A 19,373-nucleotide genomic window follows, 5' to 3' on the forward strand; every position below is an offset into this window, starting at 1 on the left:
GCATGGGTTCTATCTTTCACTATTTTCATATGAATCTGTTACTTTCCTTTTCTTTGATATAGGTACATTTTCAAGTTGATCTGTATCACCTGCTTTAGAACGTTTGGAAATGGTTTCTGGTTTTATCTTAATACTATCGATTCCTTCAAAGCGTTCTTCAAGTTTTTTTATTCGTCTGGTTATCTCATTTGAATTATTCATAAATTTTTTCCACTTGTTATCGATTTCATAATTTATACTTAAATGTTTGTTATGCAATTCTGATTCAATCGTGTGAGGAATTGTAGCAATTATATTATCAATTTTTTCATCAAGTATTTTGTACTTAACATTCATGGTTAAGTTTAACTGATTAAATTTATCCATCCATATAGCATCTGCTTTATGAACATTATTATTTAAATCCGTTAAAGCAGCTATTACTCCTTCCATCTTTTGGTATATTTGTTTACTTACTAAATCAATATATACCTTATTCGCACAATCTTTGTCTTCTGTTGGATCATTAATGTTACAGATTCTATGATGTTTTAAATCAAGGTCACCATCAGCAGTGAAAACAAAAGGTGATGGTGTAGATTTAAAAAATGCACTTGATGCTGATAACACTTTACGTCCGAATAGATCAATGGGCATTTCAACACTGAGGATTAACCAGAAAAAAACTTAAGCCTAATATATTACACCACATTCCTTTAATTCTTCTTCTATTGATAAAATTTCATTCAGATGGGAATTGTTACCCGCTTTTGTCGCTGCATGTAATAATGCTAGACGTGACACTAATTCATTTATGTCATCCCAGTAAACATATTCTACACGTTTATTAGTGAATAATCCTTCACCAATAAACGGAGATTTAGGAAATGAAGTAAACATTGGTTGCACAATTTGAGTATATTTTACACCTCTATGACCTTTTAGTTGTTTTGTGGGATCATTATTTTTTCTATGTGTATTAGAAATTTCAAGTATTTTTTTGTATGCTGACCGATCCTCTTTTGTAATTTGAGTGTATTTATCTTCAGGGTTTTTAAAAAATATTAGTCTGTATAAACCAGGAGTACCAGGAAATGATTCATTATCTAAAATTAAATCACCATTTTGACTGATTATTAATTCATGTTTACCCATAAATAGTTTATTCTCTTTTGAATTATATCTAGGACCAAATGTCTGATCACTGGTTTTCTCTAAAACTGCTTCTATTGCATTTCTCGCAACTGGAGGATATTGTTCTAAAAATTCATCTAAAATATGTCTGCTATTAATTAAATCATCCATAGTGTCAGATTTGGTTTCTTCATCTTCTTCTTTTATTTCTGGTAATGACTCATATATTTCTTCTGGTTGTCGCAGTGATGTACTAGGTTCATATGTTTCTTCAACTGGTAGTTCAAGTTCTTGTTTAATCTTTTCTTTTTTTGGTAGTTTAAGAAATTGTTTCCTTTGCTTTTGAATATGATGTTTTGGTCTTTTGTGTTGTTTTTGTTGTTGTTGCTGTGGTGGTGGAGATTGCTTCTCCAATTTTATTGAAATTTCTTCTAAAGGATTTATAACAGGCTGAAAAAGCTTTTTAATTGACTCATCCGCTTCACTGCTGTTTAACTTTATGGCTTTATACTTCTTTCGAATTGAATCAGCTGCTTTTAATATATGTCTTTTAAGGTTTTGATCTGGTTTGGTACCCATCATTACCGCTTAATGTTATAAACTAACCGAACAAATCAGAATTATTGTTTATATAACTTCTTATTCGACTGCTATTATAACGGGTCTCAAACTGATATTAACCGATCTCAAACCGATCAGGAACTGCTTTTTAACAGACATTAACCGGTCTGAAACCGATATTAACCGGTCTCTATCCGATAATAACCGCTCTGGAACCGGTATTAACCAATATCACACCGATACTAACCGGTCTGAGACCGATATTAACCGGTCTCTAACCGGTATCTAACCGATACTAACCGCTTTGGAACCGGTATTAACCGATATCGCACCGATACTAACCGCTGTGAAACTGATATTAACCGGTCTGGAAACGTTCTCAAATAGATATCACTCTACACTTGAATAAAATGATCAAACCCTTTTCTATATCGACCCTTATTTAATTCATTATCTTTACATATAACCAAAAAACCATATTGGTTTTTCCAACATTCCTGACATATTTCACAGAATTGTTCGAATTTCATATCAGCACCAACATGATCTTCATATACATGTTTTAAATTTAACAGATCTTGTTTTAATATTACCAATAAATTTGCATTATCTCGAATTAAATGTTTCGGTATTTTTGTATATGTTTGACAGAGATAGAAACTATCAATATTTTTATGCCGGCCCATGCAAAAGTAATCCCTTATCTTAGCTTGATTACACATTATGACATCATCAAATATAAAAATAGAGTTATTTTTTGCATCTTTTGGATCTAGCACGTCTTCATTATGTTCATACTGGTTATATTCCATTCCTTTAATTTTTTGTAGCACATCACTAAGCAGTTTATACTTCGGTTGATATAATGATTTACAATAAATATATATGTTTTCAAATTTCAATCCGTTGGGATCAAACAATAAAGACAATAATATGTTAGTTTTTCCTCCACCAGAAGGTCCACAAATTATACAACGTATTGATTCGGGTAAAAGTGTACCATGTCGATGAGACATTTTATGTTTATTATCAACATTATTATAATCATGATTTATGATAGGTAATTGTAATTTTTGCTTTAACACTTTCATTTTCATACTAAATTAAAAACATTTATAAGAAGGTTTATATAGGGAAAAAAGTTCAGTTAAATGTTGTCTTTCAAAGGGGAAGGACTATTAAATACTGCAATCAATAAATTACCTTTTGAATTACATTTACCAGGATATCAATATTGCGGACCTGGTACAAAACTTAAGAAACGGTTAGAACGAGGTGATCCTGGAATAAACAAGCTTGACAGCTTTTGTAAAACGCACGATATAGCTTACGCTAATTCCAACGATTTAAAAGATAGACATCAAGCGGATCGAATTTTAGAAGATAGTGCATGGTCACGTGTTAAGTCTAAAGACGCTTCATTTGGTGAAAAAGCAAGTGCCTGGTTTGTAACTAACGCAATGAAAGTCAAAAGGAAATTAGGTATGGGAATCCAAAGGAAAAAATCGAAAAGGAAGACAAAGAAATCTAGAAAGAGGACACAGAAAAAACAACAACCTTTTCATAAAGCTCTTTTATCAAATTTAGAAAATAAGGGATATGATAATATAAAATCTGCATTATCAGCTGCTCGTATAGCAGTTAGAAAATCTGGAGGTCGTAAGCGTATAAAAATTCCTCGTATTATACCTATAAAAACAGGAGGATTTTTACCATTGTTACCATTAATTTTTGGAGGACTTAGTGCCTTAGGGGCTATGGGCGGAGGTGCTGCTGCTATAACTAAAGCTGTAAATGATGCTAAAGCAGCGAAACAGAAATTAGATGAGAATAAACGTCATAATAAAGTACTGGAAGATATCGCTATCGGGAAGGCGGGAAGTGGTTTATATCTTCGAAAGCAACCACGAGGTTATGGATTGTATTTACGTAAATTTCCAAAAAACTACCAATAAAACTGCCTAATAGGGCACTAACTGATAATGATTTAAGAAGATATGCTAAATTATTAAAACTACCCAAATTTAAAGGCGTTTTTATGAGAGATGAATTAATTCATATGAAACCTGATAAGACAGAATGTGCTATCATTAATTTGGACTCTAAAAAAGGATCCGGAACTCATTGGGTTTGTTATAGAAAAACAAATAAACAGGTTGATTATTTTGATAGTTATGGAAATCTAAAGCCACCTCTAGAATTAGTACGATACTTAGGAAATTGTAATATTTACTTTAATCATGATCGTTATCAATTTTTATCATATAATTGCGGACATTTATGTTTGATGTTTTTACATAATAAAAGATGAGATAATCATGTATTTTATTCAGTCATGTATAAGACATTCTCCCTAACAGGTGTTGAAAGTACGCTGTCTGAACACTATGAGCCACCCATTGACCTTGAAGAAAATTCGAATTATTCTATAGCTTTAATCGGTTTTTATACTAACAATAATATACCAAATATAGAAGAGGGTACAAATAAATTTTATTATTTTGCTCCGAACACTACTGAAGAAAAAGTGATAACATTTCCGAAAGGTGCTTATGAAATAGCTGCTATAGAAAAATATATACAAATTATTCTTAGTGGACGATCTGCAACTGATGCTCAAAAACAGAATACATTTTCATTGAAGGCTAACGAAAACACATTAAAGTGTGAGATATTTAGTATTTACGACATTAATTTCGCTCACGAAGATAGTATTGGTAAATTGTTAGGTTTTTCTAAAAGGAAACTTAAAGCAAGACAATTACATGAAAGTGATTTACCTGTTAACATAATTAAGGTTAATACAATACGTATCGAGTGTAATATTGTAAGAGGTTCTTTCTACAAAAACAAAGAATCTCATACTCTTTATGAAACTGCTTTAAGTGTTAGTCCAGCCGAACAGATTTTTGTGGAACCATTAAATCCTATTTATTTACCTATCATTAATAGATCCAATATACCTAACCTAACTATTGATATTGTTGATCAAGACCATTGTCCTATAGATTTTAACGGTCAAACAATCAATATTCGTCTTGCTCTGAAAAAAGAAGCATAAACATGGGTTTAGTGTTTCAAAATCAATATAAAAAATCATACAATCCATCAAATTATCAGTCAGTATCTTGTCATCAGTCGACATTATCACATCAGAGCGTGCAGATTCTTAAATCGTTAGGATATAATGTCCGCCAGCAAACTTCAGGTTTACAGTTCACCGGAAATAGACGACAGCATAAGTAAAGAGGAAGAACATACATATAGTCCGCAAGTAAGATCTTTCGATAACAATGATGAAATCGAAATTATAATTAATCAGAGAGATATTTGGATTTCTCTCTTTGAATCATTTATACAAGTGGACGGTGAGTTCATACCAGATCCGGTACCGGAAACTGGCGGTGGAAATGTAACCTTGACTAATAATGCAGCAGCATATTTATTTGAGAATGTAAGCTATGAATTGAATAATGTTGAGTTAGATAGTGTACGTGAAGTCGGAACAGTATCTACAATCAAAACTTTTCTATGTTATGGCAAAGATGAAGTAAGAGCATTAACTCTCGCTGGATGGAATGATCAAGAAAGTCAACAACTGAAGACATTTAATGAAACTGATAATACGTTTTCATTTAGAATCCCTTTATCTTATCTGTTAAATTTACCATTTGATTATCATCGGATAGTTAGCGGTCATCAAAAACTTCGATTAATACGAAGTCGTAACGATGCTAATTGTTTCATTTCTACCGGAACGAGAAAAGCGACACTTAAGATTAACAATATTGAATTAAAAGCAAAACATGTTTACCCAAATGATGAAATTAAATTAACTATATTAGAAGGGATCAACAAAGATCGTGTTATATCGTTACCGTTCAGAAAATGGGAAATTCATGAACTTCCATCAGTTCGACAAACTAATAACGACATCTGGAGAGTTAAAACATCTACTCAATTAGAAAGACCAAGATTTATTATCGTTTGCTTTCAAACAAACCGAAAAAATAATCCAAAGTCTGATGTTACTCTATTTGATCATTGTGATGTAAGAAGCGTACGTTTATGGTTGAATTCAAATGTTTATCCATATGAAACATGGAAACTACAATTTGCTAAAAATAAATATTTAGAAGCATATCAAGCTTACGTTGATTTTTATAAGGAATTTAATGGAAAAGATCGTGCTGAACCTATATTAAGCTATACAGATTATACAAAAAGACCGATATTTGTATTAGACTGTTCCAAGCAAAACGAAGCAATTCGAAGTTCCACCATTGATATCAGCTTAGAATTTGAAAGCGATAATAATTTCCCAGCCGATACAAGAGCTTATTGTATTATCATTCATGATAGAATAATGCAGTACTATCCGTTAACAGGAATAATTAGACAACTGATATAAGGATGAAAAAAAGTGTTACTATAAGTGATAGTGCTCCGGAAGTACATAATCTAATAGTTTGGTCATATGCTTATCAAGATGCTAGAAAAGGAAACTATTGGATACAATGCGCTGCAGACAGAGAAAGGTTTAAGTTTAGAATTAATCAAATGAAAAATATTTTAAAGGAGATCTTAAATTCTGCTCATCGTGAACAAATTTTTCAGTCTAGATTTAAGTGTTCAACATGAAGGTAGTAGTGATTGATGTTCAAGGATTTTATATACCTGAATTCATCGTTAAAGAATTAACAATATTTGATGGACATCGAACTGGTCACTATTTGTTTAAATCACCGGTGCCGTTTCGTCAACTAAGTGCAGATGTAAAAAAACAAGTGAAATATTTAGAATTAAATCATCATCTATTACGTTACAACAGTGGAAATATCGACTATGAAAATATTTATAACATACTAGAAGAAAATATTATCGATGATGTTATCGATATTATTTACGTAAAAGGAAGCGTTAAAGAGGATTTTTTAAGACAATTTTTCGATTCAAAGGACTTTTACCCTAGGATCATCAATTTGGAGGAAGCAAACTCTTGTCCAAAATTGCAACCACAACTTCCGTTATGTATGCATCATTACTTAAAAACTAAAATATGTATCTGTAGTCTTAATAATGTACGGTTTATTTATAATTATGTAATTCAGAATTTACCGAAATAAACGTTTAAAGTTTTAATCTCGTTTCCTTCTCCTACTTCATTAACCTGCCCTCTCCACTCTAGTTAAGATTACAAAAAGTATAAAGGGATCAACTTTTAGTGTGTGAAATAATTTTTATTGAAATATCAACAGTCAACACAACCATCATGTCTAGTAAGTAGAAATAATTTTTACATTATTTTATTTTAAATTTTTTCCGAATCAATTGTTTGAAATTTAATTACAACACTTCATCATCAGTCTTAATAAATTAATGTAATCTATTTATTAAATTTCTCTTTCTTTTGTTACAGAACATCCCGCAGGTTACTATGGGGACTATAACCCAGATTTGGTTGTTAACCACGCTGGGTTAACCGAAGAGGAGGTGGACCACCTCCTCACCCAAATTCCCGCGGGCACCTTCGAGTGGGTTTCCCTTATTAACATCTATCTGCGACTGGAACCGCCCCCATCCCTTGGAGGTTATTTTGATATTTTTACCGTGGGGCGCTTGACCGCCGCGATAGACACCGATGAGGAGCGGGGTATAATTGACATTTGGGTATGGGTACATTAAACCTCATACATGTTGGATCGTTTTATGATGTTCATAGCGTTTTTTATGATGTTCATAGCGTTAGGTTTGGCTTAAAAACTGCAATTAAAAATTTATTTAGGTGTATGACTTTTTTAGTTTAAGTATGTAGTTTGTTTTATGTATAATAAAAAATAATATTCATTCTGATTATTTTTGTTATCTTATTTCCTGTCTAACGTTTTTTTCTTGTAAATTTATGAATCAAAAATTTTATAAATATCCAGTTGTATTTGATTATTAATTTATCGTTACAATCATTTTCCCCAAAAAATTTATATCCAATAGTTTACAAACAATATATACATTTCTAATAGTTAAAACACATTTATACATCTTTTATAAAAAAAGTGGATTTGTTTAATTGAAATAGGTAAAAATTCATATCCAAAACCTTAATTAATTACTGGGCGGTTAACATTTTTTACCAAAAGATTTTGAAGAATTTACAACAATTTATCATAAACCCTCAACAGATGATATAGTAATTATTGTAAAAGCTGAAGTTTATATTTTTTTCATTATCTACTTTTAGATTTAAAACTAATTATCCGAAATCTATAAGCGAAGAATTTAAAATATCAAGTCCAATTTCGGCAGCGATAACAACTTACTCAGGTGGTATTTATCTTTTTCTCAGAGATAATACATATATTACATTATCTAGTTGCATCTCTGGATATAATGTTCCTGGTTTAACAAACGAATTATTTGAAGGTGTTCCTAATAAAATAACAAGGACATTTAGATATTTAAACGGAAAGCTGTACTTTTTTAATGAAAATAATTACTTTGAATATGATGAGTTTACTAAGAGTGTCATACAAGCGGGACCTAAAACTTTATCTATATTTAACATTAATTGTCCGCGAGAACCCATCTTAATTCAATTGAAAAAATTATCTTTTAAAAAGATTATTACACACAATGCAGTCCTGGTTGAAAATTTAACAGATTATACTCGTGAAGAAGATAGTTGGTGTAGTTGGTGTATTCATCAGTGTTTGTTTACAGTAAGTTTATATTACAACTTAATAAAACGTTCTTTCTAAACATCTAATTTAAACATCTAATTTCAGCTTCAGACCTACAAAAGTTGTGCCAAAAAGACGCATCGTAAGTTTATCGAAAATATTGACTTCGGCACAAGTTCTTCATCCACAAATTCTTCCGATTCAGACTACTGAATTCTTCTCTAAAACCAACATAAATAATCTTTTTTTGGTAAATTCTTTAATTTTTTAAATTTGTTTACCACATTTGATTGCTAAAAATGTGTTTAATTTTTTAGGAAAATTTTTATCAAATTTTTATCAAACAAAAAGTGCGTCACAAAATTCCTACGATAAGGTAAACCACAAAATTAGTATTAAATCATATTTTATTTCATTTTTATTTTTTAGGAAAGCGTGTTATCTGTTAACCGCAAAAATTGATTATAAAAGTTCCGTTTTTTACACATTTCACCAGTTTTATTAAAACTATCTTTGTGAGAAGTTGTATGTGCTCCGCTGTGTATTTTTGCATTTAAATTTCAAAGGATTCTGTAATGGCTGATCAACTATTAAATCTGAATAAAATTGCTGCCTGTGAATATACTGATACATATGTCAGTGCCAACGATTTGGAAGTGAACAAGAAATATAAAATCATCAATTTAACCAAGGCAAACACACAACATGGGGTTATGATGGTAGCATATCTGGACAACGTCGGTAAAGTTTTTTTACCTAAACGACTAACAGCAGTTATGAATGATACCATAATTACGACACTAATGGAAGGACTCGGATCTTATTTGATTTATATGGGACGTAAGCAAGCTAATGGAAATCAGGAACATGATGCCCACATTTTTAATTTCGAACGTATTGTTCACGAAGATTAATGTAAAATTTTTTGGTAAGTGTCATGTTCACCTCTATTTAAAAAACTAATTTATGATTTTTTTCAGGTTTCCAAAATAGACAGCACTATCCACTCTACCTACCTGAGGTTCGACTCCCCATGGAAGGAACAACAACAACAACAACTTTTTTTGCATTATATTTTAAACAAATAACAAAATAAACTTGGTGCGCAACAGACAAGTTAGGCAAACAACATTACAAAAATAAAAAACTACATATACTAGGTTTTTTTTCCTTATCGATAAAATAATGACTTTCCTTTATTAGTTATTAGTGACAAGCGCGATGATTTTCTGATATTTTGCTTAACTCAATACAGCATGTATTGTATATATACTTCATGTATTCACAATTGCACATTTCAAAAATCATATATTCAAAATTTCACAACCCCAAAAACCAAAAATTTCACAACCCCAAAAAGCTACTACTACTACTACTACTACTTGTTTTCTTGGTTGCATATTCGCAAACGGGCGGGGGGTGTGTTTAAAAAAAAAAATGGAGGCCAGCGCCATCTTTGATTGACGGCTGCGCTGACGGCAGCGCCATCTAGCGAAAAGTTTGCAGACCGTGGCGCCATCTAACGTGAGAATTTAGGCGGAATTTGTGACGACATCGGCGCTACCAACATTACACCCAATATTAATTTTTAAATAAATTAAAATTTTGGCGCCATTTTTTTTAACAAACAAACATGGCCGACTAATTTCAAATATTAATTTTGAAATAATTTAAATTTGGCGCCAATTTACCATTAAACAAAAATGACCGCCGCCGACTTTCAAACTTCCAAGATGGCGACGATTATTATTATTATTATTATTATTATACTACATAAATATATTTGCATCATCACAAATGGCGTCAGTCGGCCGCAGGCCGGCTGACCAGCTGGTCGCAGGCCAGCGAGCTGCGATTACGCGCTTGCGTCTGCGGCTGACTGACACAATTTTCACACATGCGCAGTAGAGGGAGGTGGAGGTGGTTTTTGAACCGGCTATCTCTATCTACTAATTTCCCTAAAACATTCGGTCTAAAAGAACTTAAAAAAAGGATATTTTCCACATTTCTTCAATACAACGGAAAATCAGAACTATATTGGAAAAAAAATACCTGATACAAAATACTATGGTGTTAATTCTATGAAACCAAAAGAAAGGGAAGAGTTTTTAGAATGGCATAAACAAAAAAGAAAAGAAAATTATTTGTTTGACTTTAAAAAAGAACTTTACGAATATTGTAATTCTGATGTTGACATATTAAGAAATGGATGTCTTGAATTAAGGAAACAGTTTCTAGAAATAGCTAACATAGATCCATTTAGATATGTTACAATTGCAGGGGTTTGTATGGCTATATATAGATCAAAATATATTAAGAAAGATACAATAGCTGTTGTTGATAATCTGAAAAAAGATCAATATTCTCAACAACCAATTTCATGGTTAAATAGTTTTCATAATCCAAATATAAAACACGCATTGAACAATGGTGAAGTGAAAATATGTGGATCAAAAGTTGACGGGTTTGATGAAAAATCCAATACTGTTTACCAATACCACGGTTGTTTTTGGCACGGTTGTACAAAATGTTATAGTTCAGATTTTATTAATAATAAGAATAAAACAACTATGGAAGATCTTTATGAGAAAACAATAGAAAGAAGTGAGCAAATAAAAAAAGGTGGTTATAACTTAATAGAAATGTGGGAATGTGAGTGGACAAAGTCAAAAGAATATAAGAAAGAAATGAAACAAATTGAAGAAGAAATTAAGGAATTGGAAGAACTTAATCCTAGAAACGCATTCTTTGGTGGAAGAACGAATGCAACAAAATTGCGCGTTAAAGGAAAGAAATTGAAATATATAGATATTTGCAGTTTATATCCAACAGTACAATGTTACGATGATTATCCAATTGGACATCCTACTAAAATATTCAAACCTCGTAAGTACAATTCAGATTGGTATGGTTTAATAAATTGTGCAATTTTACCACCAAAAGGTTTGTATCACCCCGTTTTACCTGTTAAGAATAAAACCAAATCTGGTGATGAAAAACTAACATTTCCATTATGTCAATTGTGTGCAAAATTAAATAATCAAAAAGATAAATGTTCTCATACAGAATCTCAAAGAATTATCAGAGGAACCTGGTGTACCAACGAAGTAAAAAAAGCAATTGAAAAGGGGTACAAAATAATAACTATTGATGAGGTTTGGCATTTTTACGAAAAATCATCAAATTTATTTAAAGGATATGTGAAAGCGTTTATGAAAATTAAATTAGAAACAAGCCCTTGGCAGGATGATTTTGAATCAGAAGAAGAATATAGAAAAGCTGTAAAAGAAAATTTAGGTATTGAATTGGGTAAAATAGAAAATAATCCTGGAAAGAGAGCTGTTGCGAAAATATGCTTAAATTCCTTATGGGGTAAATTTGGGCAATGACAAAATATGGGTGCAACAGAATATGTTACAGATGTTAAAAGGTTTTATGAAATTTTATTAGACGACAAACTTGATAACATACGAATAAACGATATAAATGAAAATATGTTACAAATTGATTATAAGTTAAAAGATTGCTATATAGAAAATGATTTCAATACCAATATATTTATAGCTGCTTTTACAACTGCAAATGCTAGACTAAGATTGTACGAAATGTTAGATAAATTAGGAAAAAGCGTAGCATATTATGATACAGATAGTATTGTATATATAGATGATGGAAAAAACACTGTTAAAACAGGCTGTCTATTGGGAGATTGGACAGACGAATTAGGTAAGGATGTATGGATTGTTGACTGGTTATCAACAGGTCCTAAAAGTTATTATTATAAAACAAACACAGGTAAAGTTGTTTGTAAAATAAAAGGATTTACGTTAAATTATGAAACGTCCAAAAAGATTAATTCCGATAGTATAAATAATATTTTAGAAAAGAAAGACAGTAAAATCAGTACGCAATATAATCGAATTACCAGAGATACTAAAACTAAAGAACTCTTAAATAAAATAGAAACAAAAGAATTTGGTTTTGTTTATGATAAGAGGGTTGTTTTAGAAAACTTTGATACAATACCGTTTGGATATTAGCGTCAGCTGGAGCTGACTCAAGTCTGCGACTAATTAGAAAAAAAGACAATCCGTGGACGTAGTCCACTCATGAGCAGAGCGAATTCTTATAATTGCGTTTTTTATCCGTCAAGAACGAGTGGTAAACTTTTCTGGGGTGTATACCGTTTGGGTATACACCGAATTTTCATTATTTTTTTCTAATTCACACAACTGATTGAGATAACTCTTATCTTCTTTATCTATTTTTGATATAAGTAGTTATATAATTATCCTAATCCTTTCTTATTACTATAACGAAGTAAAACCGAGGAGTTTTTATGATTTTCTTTGCTTTTCTGTTTAGGTACCCGTGAAAATCGGGGTGTTTTTATGATTATTTGATGTTTTTTTAACTACCTGGAAAATCGGGGTTGTTTTCCTTAAAAAAATGATGTGTACATGGGGGCCCTAACAGAGTAAAATCTTTGATACAATACCGTTTGGATATTAATTAGCTTATAATTGCGTTTTTTATCCTTCAAGAACGAGTGTGAAACTTTTCCTTGATTATATGAGACCTATTCGACATTTTCTAGGGTGTCAACCATTTAGGTTGACACCTTATCTTCTGATTTTTCACACAACTGATAGAAATAAATCTTATCTTCTTTATCTATTTTTTGACATAAGTAGTTATATAATTATTCTAATTCTGCATTATTACTGTAACAGAGTAAAATCTTTGAAAAATGTTAATTTTAAAATATACATTAAAATCGGGGCTATTTTTTACTTTTTTCACTACCTTGAAAAGTCGGGTATTTTCACGATTTTTTTTCGCTTTTCTGTTACCCTTGAAAATCGGATTATTTTGCTTGATATTTTTTACTTTTTTAACTACCTGGAAAATCGGTGTGCTTTGCTTGATATTTTTTACTTTTTTAACTACCTGGAAAATCAGGGTGTTTTGCTTGAAATTATTGAGTGTTCTGAAGGGATGTCTTCCTACCTTCAAATTTTAGACTTTTTGATTTACCTTTTAGAATTTTGATCTACCTTGAAAATCGGGGTGTTTTACCTTAAAAAGTGCTGTGTGCTGAAGGGGCTCACTTAGTAGTATGATGAACCGTGAACTTAATTATTAAAGTTTTATTAGGAAGTATGGGAAAGTATTTAAAAATATTATTAAAGTAGTAAATTGTATTTCCTACACAGGAAGGAACTGCAGTGGAAAAGAACTGAATTACATTATACTATAAACTTTATACATAGCCAGAAATAAAGTTTTTGTAGAATTTGCGCACTTTTCCATATTTTTAAGTTGTATAAATTGGAGAGAATTCAGTTTCCCACAAAAAAGGCCGGACACCACATTTCTATCTTAACCGATTTAGGTTTAATTTAATTTTCCGCGATGGAAGACAATTTTCTTTGGTATATTTGCTTTATCTTCAACAGTAGCGTTTTGAAAAGTATGGGACAGAGCACAAATTTTTAATTTATGAATTTTTTTTTCGTGAAAATTTTTATGTTTTTATATTTTTTTGTATTTTGTCTCGTTTTGTTTCTTAGTTAGTTTTGATTAACTCGTTTGTTTTGTTAGTTGCCTTCTTACTTGGAAAAGGAGTGGTCATGCAGACAAGAACTGCACAAAGATGCGCCCGAATTTTCCGTTTGGAACTTTGCAAGTTACGATAGTGCCGTCCAAATGACTTTGGCCCTGGGTATGCACGTGATTATCGAAAAAGGTTCAGTCGTCATGGCCCTTTATTGTCCCTTCTGGATGTTGAACAAAACCGGCCTCATGCTGGCATATCGAGTAAGTATCGATTTGAATCAGCAGTGAATGAAAATAACATTTTGTATTAAATTCATAGAAATCTAAAAAAAGCGACAAGAGTGACTCGGGAGGAACGCCGAGCAAGGTATTTGCTTGGGTGCTTTTCCTTTTATTTCTTTTCTTTTTGTTATTTTTGTGTGTGTTGTTTTGTTTTCAATTGTATATAATTATTTTTATTTGTGGTTTTTAATCAGAATTCTGAAGATTGCGTCAATGTGCTGCACCACCCGGCCAATTTCAAAGGTCCGATTTTGTTTTCTTTCAACGCGAAGAATTTCTTCGGGAAGAAGAAAGCAGCTGTTAGGGTCGAGCAAGGGGATTGGTCGGATAAATTCTCGTTAGATGTCGCAGGATCCTCTGGAGTGGTTGTTTGCAAATACCAGAATTTGCTATATCAGGTTGATTTCTGTAAAATAAGTAAGACACATAAAAAAACAAAATTTTAGATTGGTGTACAAAATCAACTGACTTACAATGGTCTAACGAAACAAGTGACTTTCACACCGTATTATGTTATTATTAATAATGCGTCTTTCGCTATTGAATTTCAAGAAAATGACAGGCCTGCTGATCCATGGATTTGTGTTGAGCCAAAATCCTGTTCGGCACTTTGGCCTAAAAGCGAATTAGATGACAAGTTGCTGAAATTAAGGGTTAAAGGTACAGAAGAGGTTTCAGCAGCGTTTCTGTACACTGAGAGTCATACTTCGCTACTGAAGCTGAAAAATAGGGTACGTATTTCTTTGATGTTTTTGTATAAGGTATTTGAAGTTAAGTCATAATTTAACAAATCTTCATAAATATGGTGATTTTTCGGACATTTGTTTTGCCAAAATTGGACTAAAACATTATTAAATAAAGTCAAACAAGAGTGTTTTCTATCTCTTTCTCATACTTTCTCATGAAATTTCTTTAAAATCTGGGCAAAGATTAAGGAATTAGATCGAAAATGATGTTTTTTCAGTTTTTGGTAACGCAATAATTACTCGTATTTTACGATGTTTTGTCAAACTGGGCTAAAAATTCAGTAAATTAGGTCAGAAATGATATTATTTTTTGCTTTTTTCCAGCATTTCGCACGTATTTCATACAACAACACAATTATTTCGTGAAATTTCGTCGGATAAAAAGCTGATTAATAACTATTTTATAACGAAAATGGTGTTTTTTTTTATTTGCTTAATCCTTTTTGTCAGGTTTCGCTAAAACGAGGTCAAAAATCAATAGATTATGTTATAAACGGTGTTTTTTTACAATGTTCTATCAAAAACGCGGTATTTATAACGTTTTGTTAAACTTGACCAAAAGATCATTGAATTGGATTGAATTAAATTACTTGAATTGTACGCCTTTCTTAAAGAGACGCAATTATTCCGTGAAATTTTATCAAAAATAAGCAGCACTAATTTAAACGTCAAAATACTTATTTAATACGAGAGCGAAAACACAAGCTTAAAGTTCGAGGGCTTGACTATACGAAAACGCTTAAAGTTTTCGGGTGTCTAGTGATATTCAAATTTTTTTTTGGTAGCACATTTTAATTTAAAACACGTTGCTATGGGAAGCGTGTTTCAGAATTGTGAAAACATGTTGCTATGGAAAACGTGTTTTAAAATAGTGTTTATAATCTCGGATTCAGATTTTAAAAAGAAGGCTTCAATTGTTACCAACAAAAAAATGTAATTTTGCTTTTTTCGGGCGTGTTTTTTGCTAAAATCTTAAGTTTTTCGGCTAGCTCTTCTTAAAATCGGACCAAAAAATCACTAAATTATGTCTAAAATTATATTTTTTTAATAATTTTCAGTCAGATGCGCAGTTATTCTTATTTACGAAAGTTATCAAAATTAAGCCCAAAAATCACCAAATTATTATTTGAAGTTCATATTTTTTGGAAACATTTTTTTCTGAATGCGTAAGCTTGTTTTTGAGCCAAAAAGTCACTAATTCACGTTGAAAATCGAACAGTATTTGCCTTTTAAGAATTTTTCAGCAATAAAATTAAATTTGATAAACTAAACCAGATCGTGAAATATGTAATTTTTGCGTTCCTTCAGCTGTTTTTGCATGTTTTTCGGTCAAAAAAACACAAATATTGCCTCAAATTTCTGAAAAATTAGTAAAAAATTACTAAACAATGTCTGAAAAAGTGTGATTTTTGTTCTTTTTCAACGTTTAAACATGCTTTTGAAGACAAAACTCAGTTTCTTTGCCAGATATCGCTACACCGATACAGAAATCAGTAAATTTTCGAGCGATCTAGCAGGTTTTGCAACCAGAAATGCAATTATTTTTCGAAATATTGCCTTTTTCAATCGTTTGAGAATGCTTTCGAGTCCAGTAATTTTCGATAGATTTTGCTAAACCGGATGAAAAATTACTTATTGGGCCATTTTCTAACGTTTTGAACTGAAAGCTCAGTTTTTTTCGCTAAACCGAGCTGAAAAACCACTACAACAGGGTCAAAAACGGCATTCTTTAGATACAGTGAAACTTCCCTTAATGGACACCTCCGAATAACGGACACCTCTTCACAACGGACATTTTTGTAGAAACGTAACAAAACCTATATTAAAATTTGAGAGGTTTTACTGTAATAGTCGAGCGTTATACTACGTCTTTCAGCGAGAATTTTTGTCAATAATAAGTCGAAAATTCACTAATTTTGTCCAAATTTTTTTACCGCTGTAGAGCGCAATTTGTCTTTTCATAAATTGAAGAGAGCTCTTCATAAATTGATATTTACAAAATTAATTCATTTAACACATCACCTGAATTTATCAAATGCCCAGTTTATAAAATATTAACTATGTTCCGCATTTTATTACGGGAATTATTTTTGTTAATCAATTTTAAATTTATGCCTTATCCAAAAAATATATTTTTTTTCATTGTTACTTAACAACAGTACGGTGGCATCAACGTGGACATCCAAATTTCCGAAGGCGCCATCTACATAAACCTCGCCCCTTACGACGGCAATACAGCCCCAGCTCTTATCATAAACCACACCATCGATACAATGAACTTCTGGGAGAAAGAATCAGTCCAAATTCGAAAACTCCCCTCCAAACACAGCATGTTATACACGTGGGAGAACCCCTCAGGTCCCCGCATCCTAGTATGGGAAGGTGCGAACAAAAAGGAGCACAGTAACGATCTCCGCAAAGACGACATGGGCGAATACACAATAAGAGAAGGTTACCACATTTATTGGGTTTCATTCCTCGACGGAATGCAGCGAATTCTACTCTTCACCCAAGACCAATACGTGGCGCAAAACGCGCGAGCTGCGAATTTATTCGAACAGTTCCAGCAAGAAATCACCGTTTCGATACACGGTGTCGGCTTGTCGCTTGTCAATAACATAACGCGCCAAGAACTGATGTACATGGCGATTGCAAGTTCGGGCATAATCTGGGAACATTGCAAAATGACCGGTCGGAGGTTCAAACCGTTCGGGAATAAGGAGAGCTTGTTGTTGGAGACGGCCTATCAGCGGTTTTTGGCCGATATTCAGGAAGGCAATTCGCCGAAAGTTGCAATCGATGCTAAGACCGAAGTCGATTTTAAAAACAACATTATGATGAAACCGAACAAGAGACGCATAAGGAGGACGTTCCAGACCGGGCTTTGGGTGCAGATGCGGACCAGTCCGAGCCAGTTGCAAGTCCATGCGAAAATTAACCGACTGCAAATCGATAATCAAATGTATGACTGCATTTTCCCCGTGGTTTTGGCGCCGGTTCCGTTACCCAAAAGTGTGGCCATTGACAGCGGCATGAAGCCGTTCGCTGAGCTCAGTATCGTTCAACTTTTGATGAAAAACACCCAAGTCAAGCAGTTCAAGTATTTCAAACTCCTGATACAGGAGTTTCACGTTAAGGTCGATCTGGGTTTCGTTAACGCCCTAGTGGATATGTTAGAATCGTCCGAATATTCCGAAACGGAAGAACAACAACTGTTCTTGAAAGATATGAGTCTCGTTGACGAACCGCTCTATTCGCACGTTTCGACGCAATCGTTGCAAGAACAGAAGAGTTTCTACGACTTGCTTCACTTTTCGCCGCTCAAAATCCATGTCAGTTTTTCAATGGCAGCGGGGACTTCAGCTGGGCAAAGCAGTTCGACGCCGAATTTCCTCAACGTGTTACTGCAAGGTCTGGGAGTAACACTAACCGATTTACAGGACGTTGTCTTCAGACTGGCGTACTTCGAACGCGAGTACACTTTCCTAACTCAGAAACAACTAATGAGCGAAGCCACAAGTCACTACGTTGGCCAGTCGGTCAAACAGCTTTATGTCCTAGTGTTGGGTTTGGATGTTTTGGGGAATCCCTACGGGCTGGTTCGGGGGATTACCCAAGGTGTTGAAGATTTGTTCTACGAACCGTTCCAAGGTGCGATTCAAGGTCCGGGCGAGTTTGCTGAAGGGTTGGTGTTAGGTGTTCGGAGTTTGTTTGGGCATACGGTGGGTGGCGCTGCTGGTGCTGTGTCACGAATCACTGGAGCTATGGGGAAAGGGATTGCAGCCTTGACGTTTGATAAGGATTATCAAAGGAAACGGCGGGATCAGATTAATAAAAGACCGGCGACTGTGCAAGAGGGGATTGCTCGAAGTGGCAAGGGATTGGTTATGGTAAGTCACACGATTTTTTTTTTTTCGTTTAAAAAGGTCCTGTTACTTTCGTAGTGGTAATTATTGTTAAAATATAATAATGCAAAAGGTGCTACGTTTTGAGGAATTAAAGTTTTAACATTCAAAATTTTACAACTTTTACATTACTCGGTTTTAAAAGTGACCACTACAAATAAATAAAGGAAACTTGTAACTTCAAAAAAATATATCGAAACTGGTTTTTAGAGACACACAAAACCAAAGCATCAAATTTTAATTTTTAGTCGTTTATACCATTAATTCTCCAATAGGTATAACAGTATATTCTACAATACGTATATTCTCAGCCGCTGCTAGCGAGATTTCTTAACGAATGACAAAAACAACTTTATTTTTAAGAGTCTATTGCAGAGCCAAAAGTATTTTATTTTCTCTTTAACACTCATCGTTGATAAGAAATTATATTCAAACAAATTCAATTTTTTTTTTACTTTTTAATTTTTTTTTCTGAATTAAATAAATAATAAAGCACTGATTGCATTTTGATAGGCTTTCTCCCATACAGC

The 19,373-nt window shown here is 32.7% G+C and overlaps 1 protein-coding gene and 1 long non-coding RNA gene across 5 annotated transcripts in view; both read left to right on the forward strand.

Annotated features, from left to right (window-relative positions):
* Vps13 (Vacuolar protein sorting 13) overlaps window positions 1–19,373 on the forward strand; it is a 62,027-nt gene that overhangs the window by 39,560 nt on the left and 3,094 nt on the right. The window contains exons 17-21 of one of the 2 annotated variants that reach the window (XM_015982629.2): window positions 13,956–14,171; window positions 14,230–14,277; window positions 14,387–14,590; window positions 14,639–14,923; window positions 17,098–18,828. In XM_015982629.2, the coding sequence (XP_015838115.1) occupies window positions 13,956–14,171; window positions 14,230–14,277; window positions 14,387–14,590; window positions 14,639–14,923; window positions 17,098–18,828 (2,484 nt within the window). The remainder of the gene's footprint in view (window positions 1–13,955; window positions 14,172–14,229; window positions 14,278–14,386; window positions 14,591–14,638; window positions 14,924–17,097; window positions 18,829–19,373) is intronic. The other variant, XM_015982633.2, reaches the window with a different exon arrangement.
* LOC135265864 (uncharacterized) lies at window positions 6,853–9,507 on the forward strand. Of its 3 annotated transcripts, none has more exons than XR_010333715.1 (5): window positions 6,854–6,953; window positions 7,094–8,601; window positions 8,669–8,727; window positions 8,781–9,279; window positions 9,332–9,507. It is a non-coding gene; the product is annotated as an uncharacterized LOC135265864 (long non-coding RNA). The 3 variants fall into 3 exon arrangements; XR_010333716.1 differs by having other exon boundaries at window positions 7,094–8,390; window positions 8,457–8,727; XR_010333714.1 differs by having other exon boundaries at window positions 6,853–6,953; window positions 7,094–8,727.

This window comes from Tribolium castaneum, chromosome 4, assembly GCF_031307605.1.
Source record: "Tribolium castaneum strain GA2 chromosome 4, icTriCast1.1, whole genome shotgun sequence".
Lineage (NCBI taxonomy): Eukaryota > Metazoa > Arthropoda > Insecta > Coleoptera > Tenebrionidae > Tribolium > Tribolium castaneum.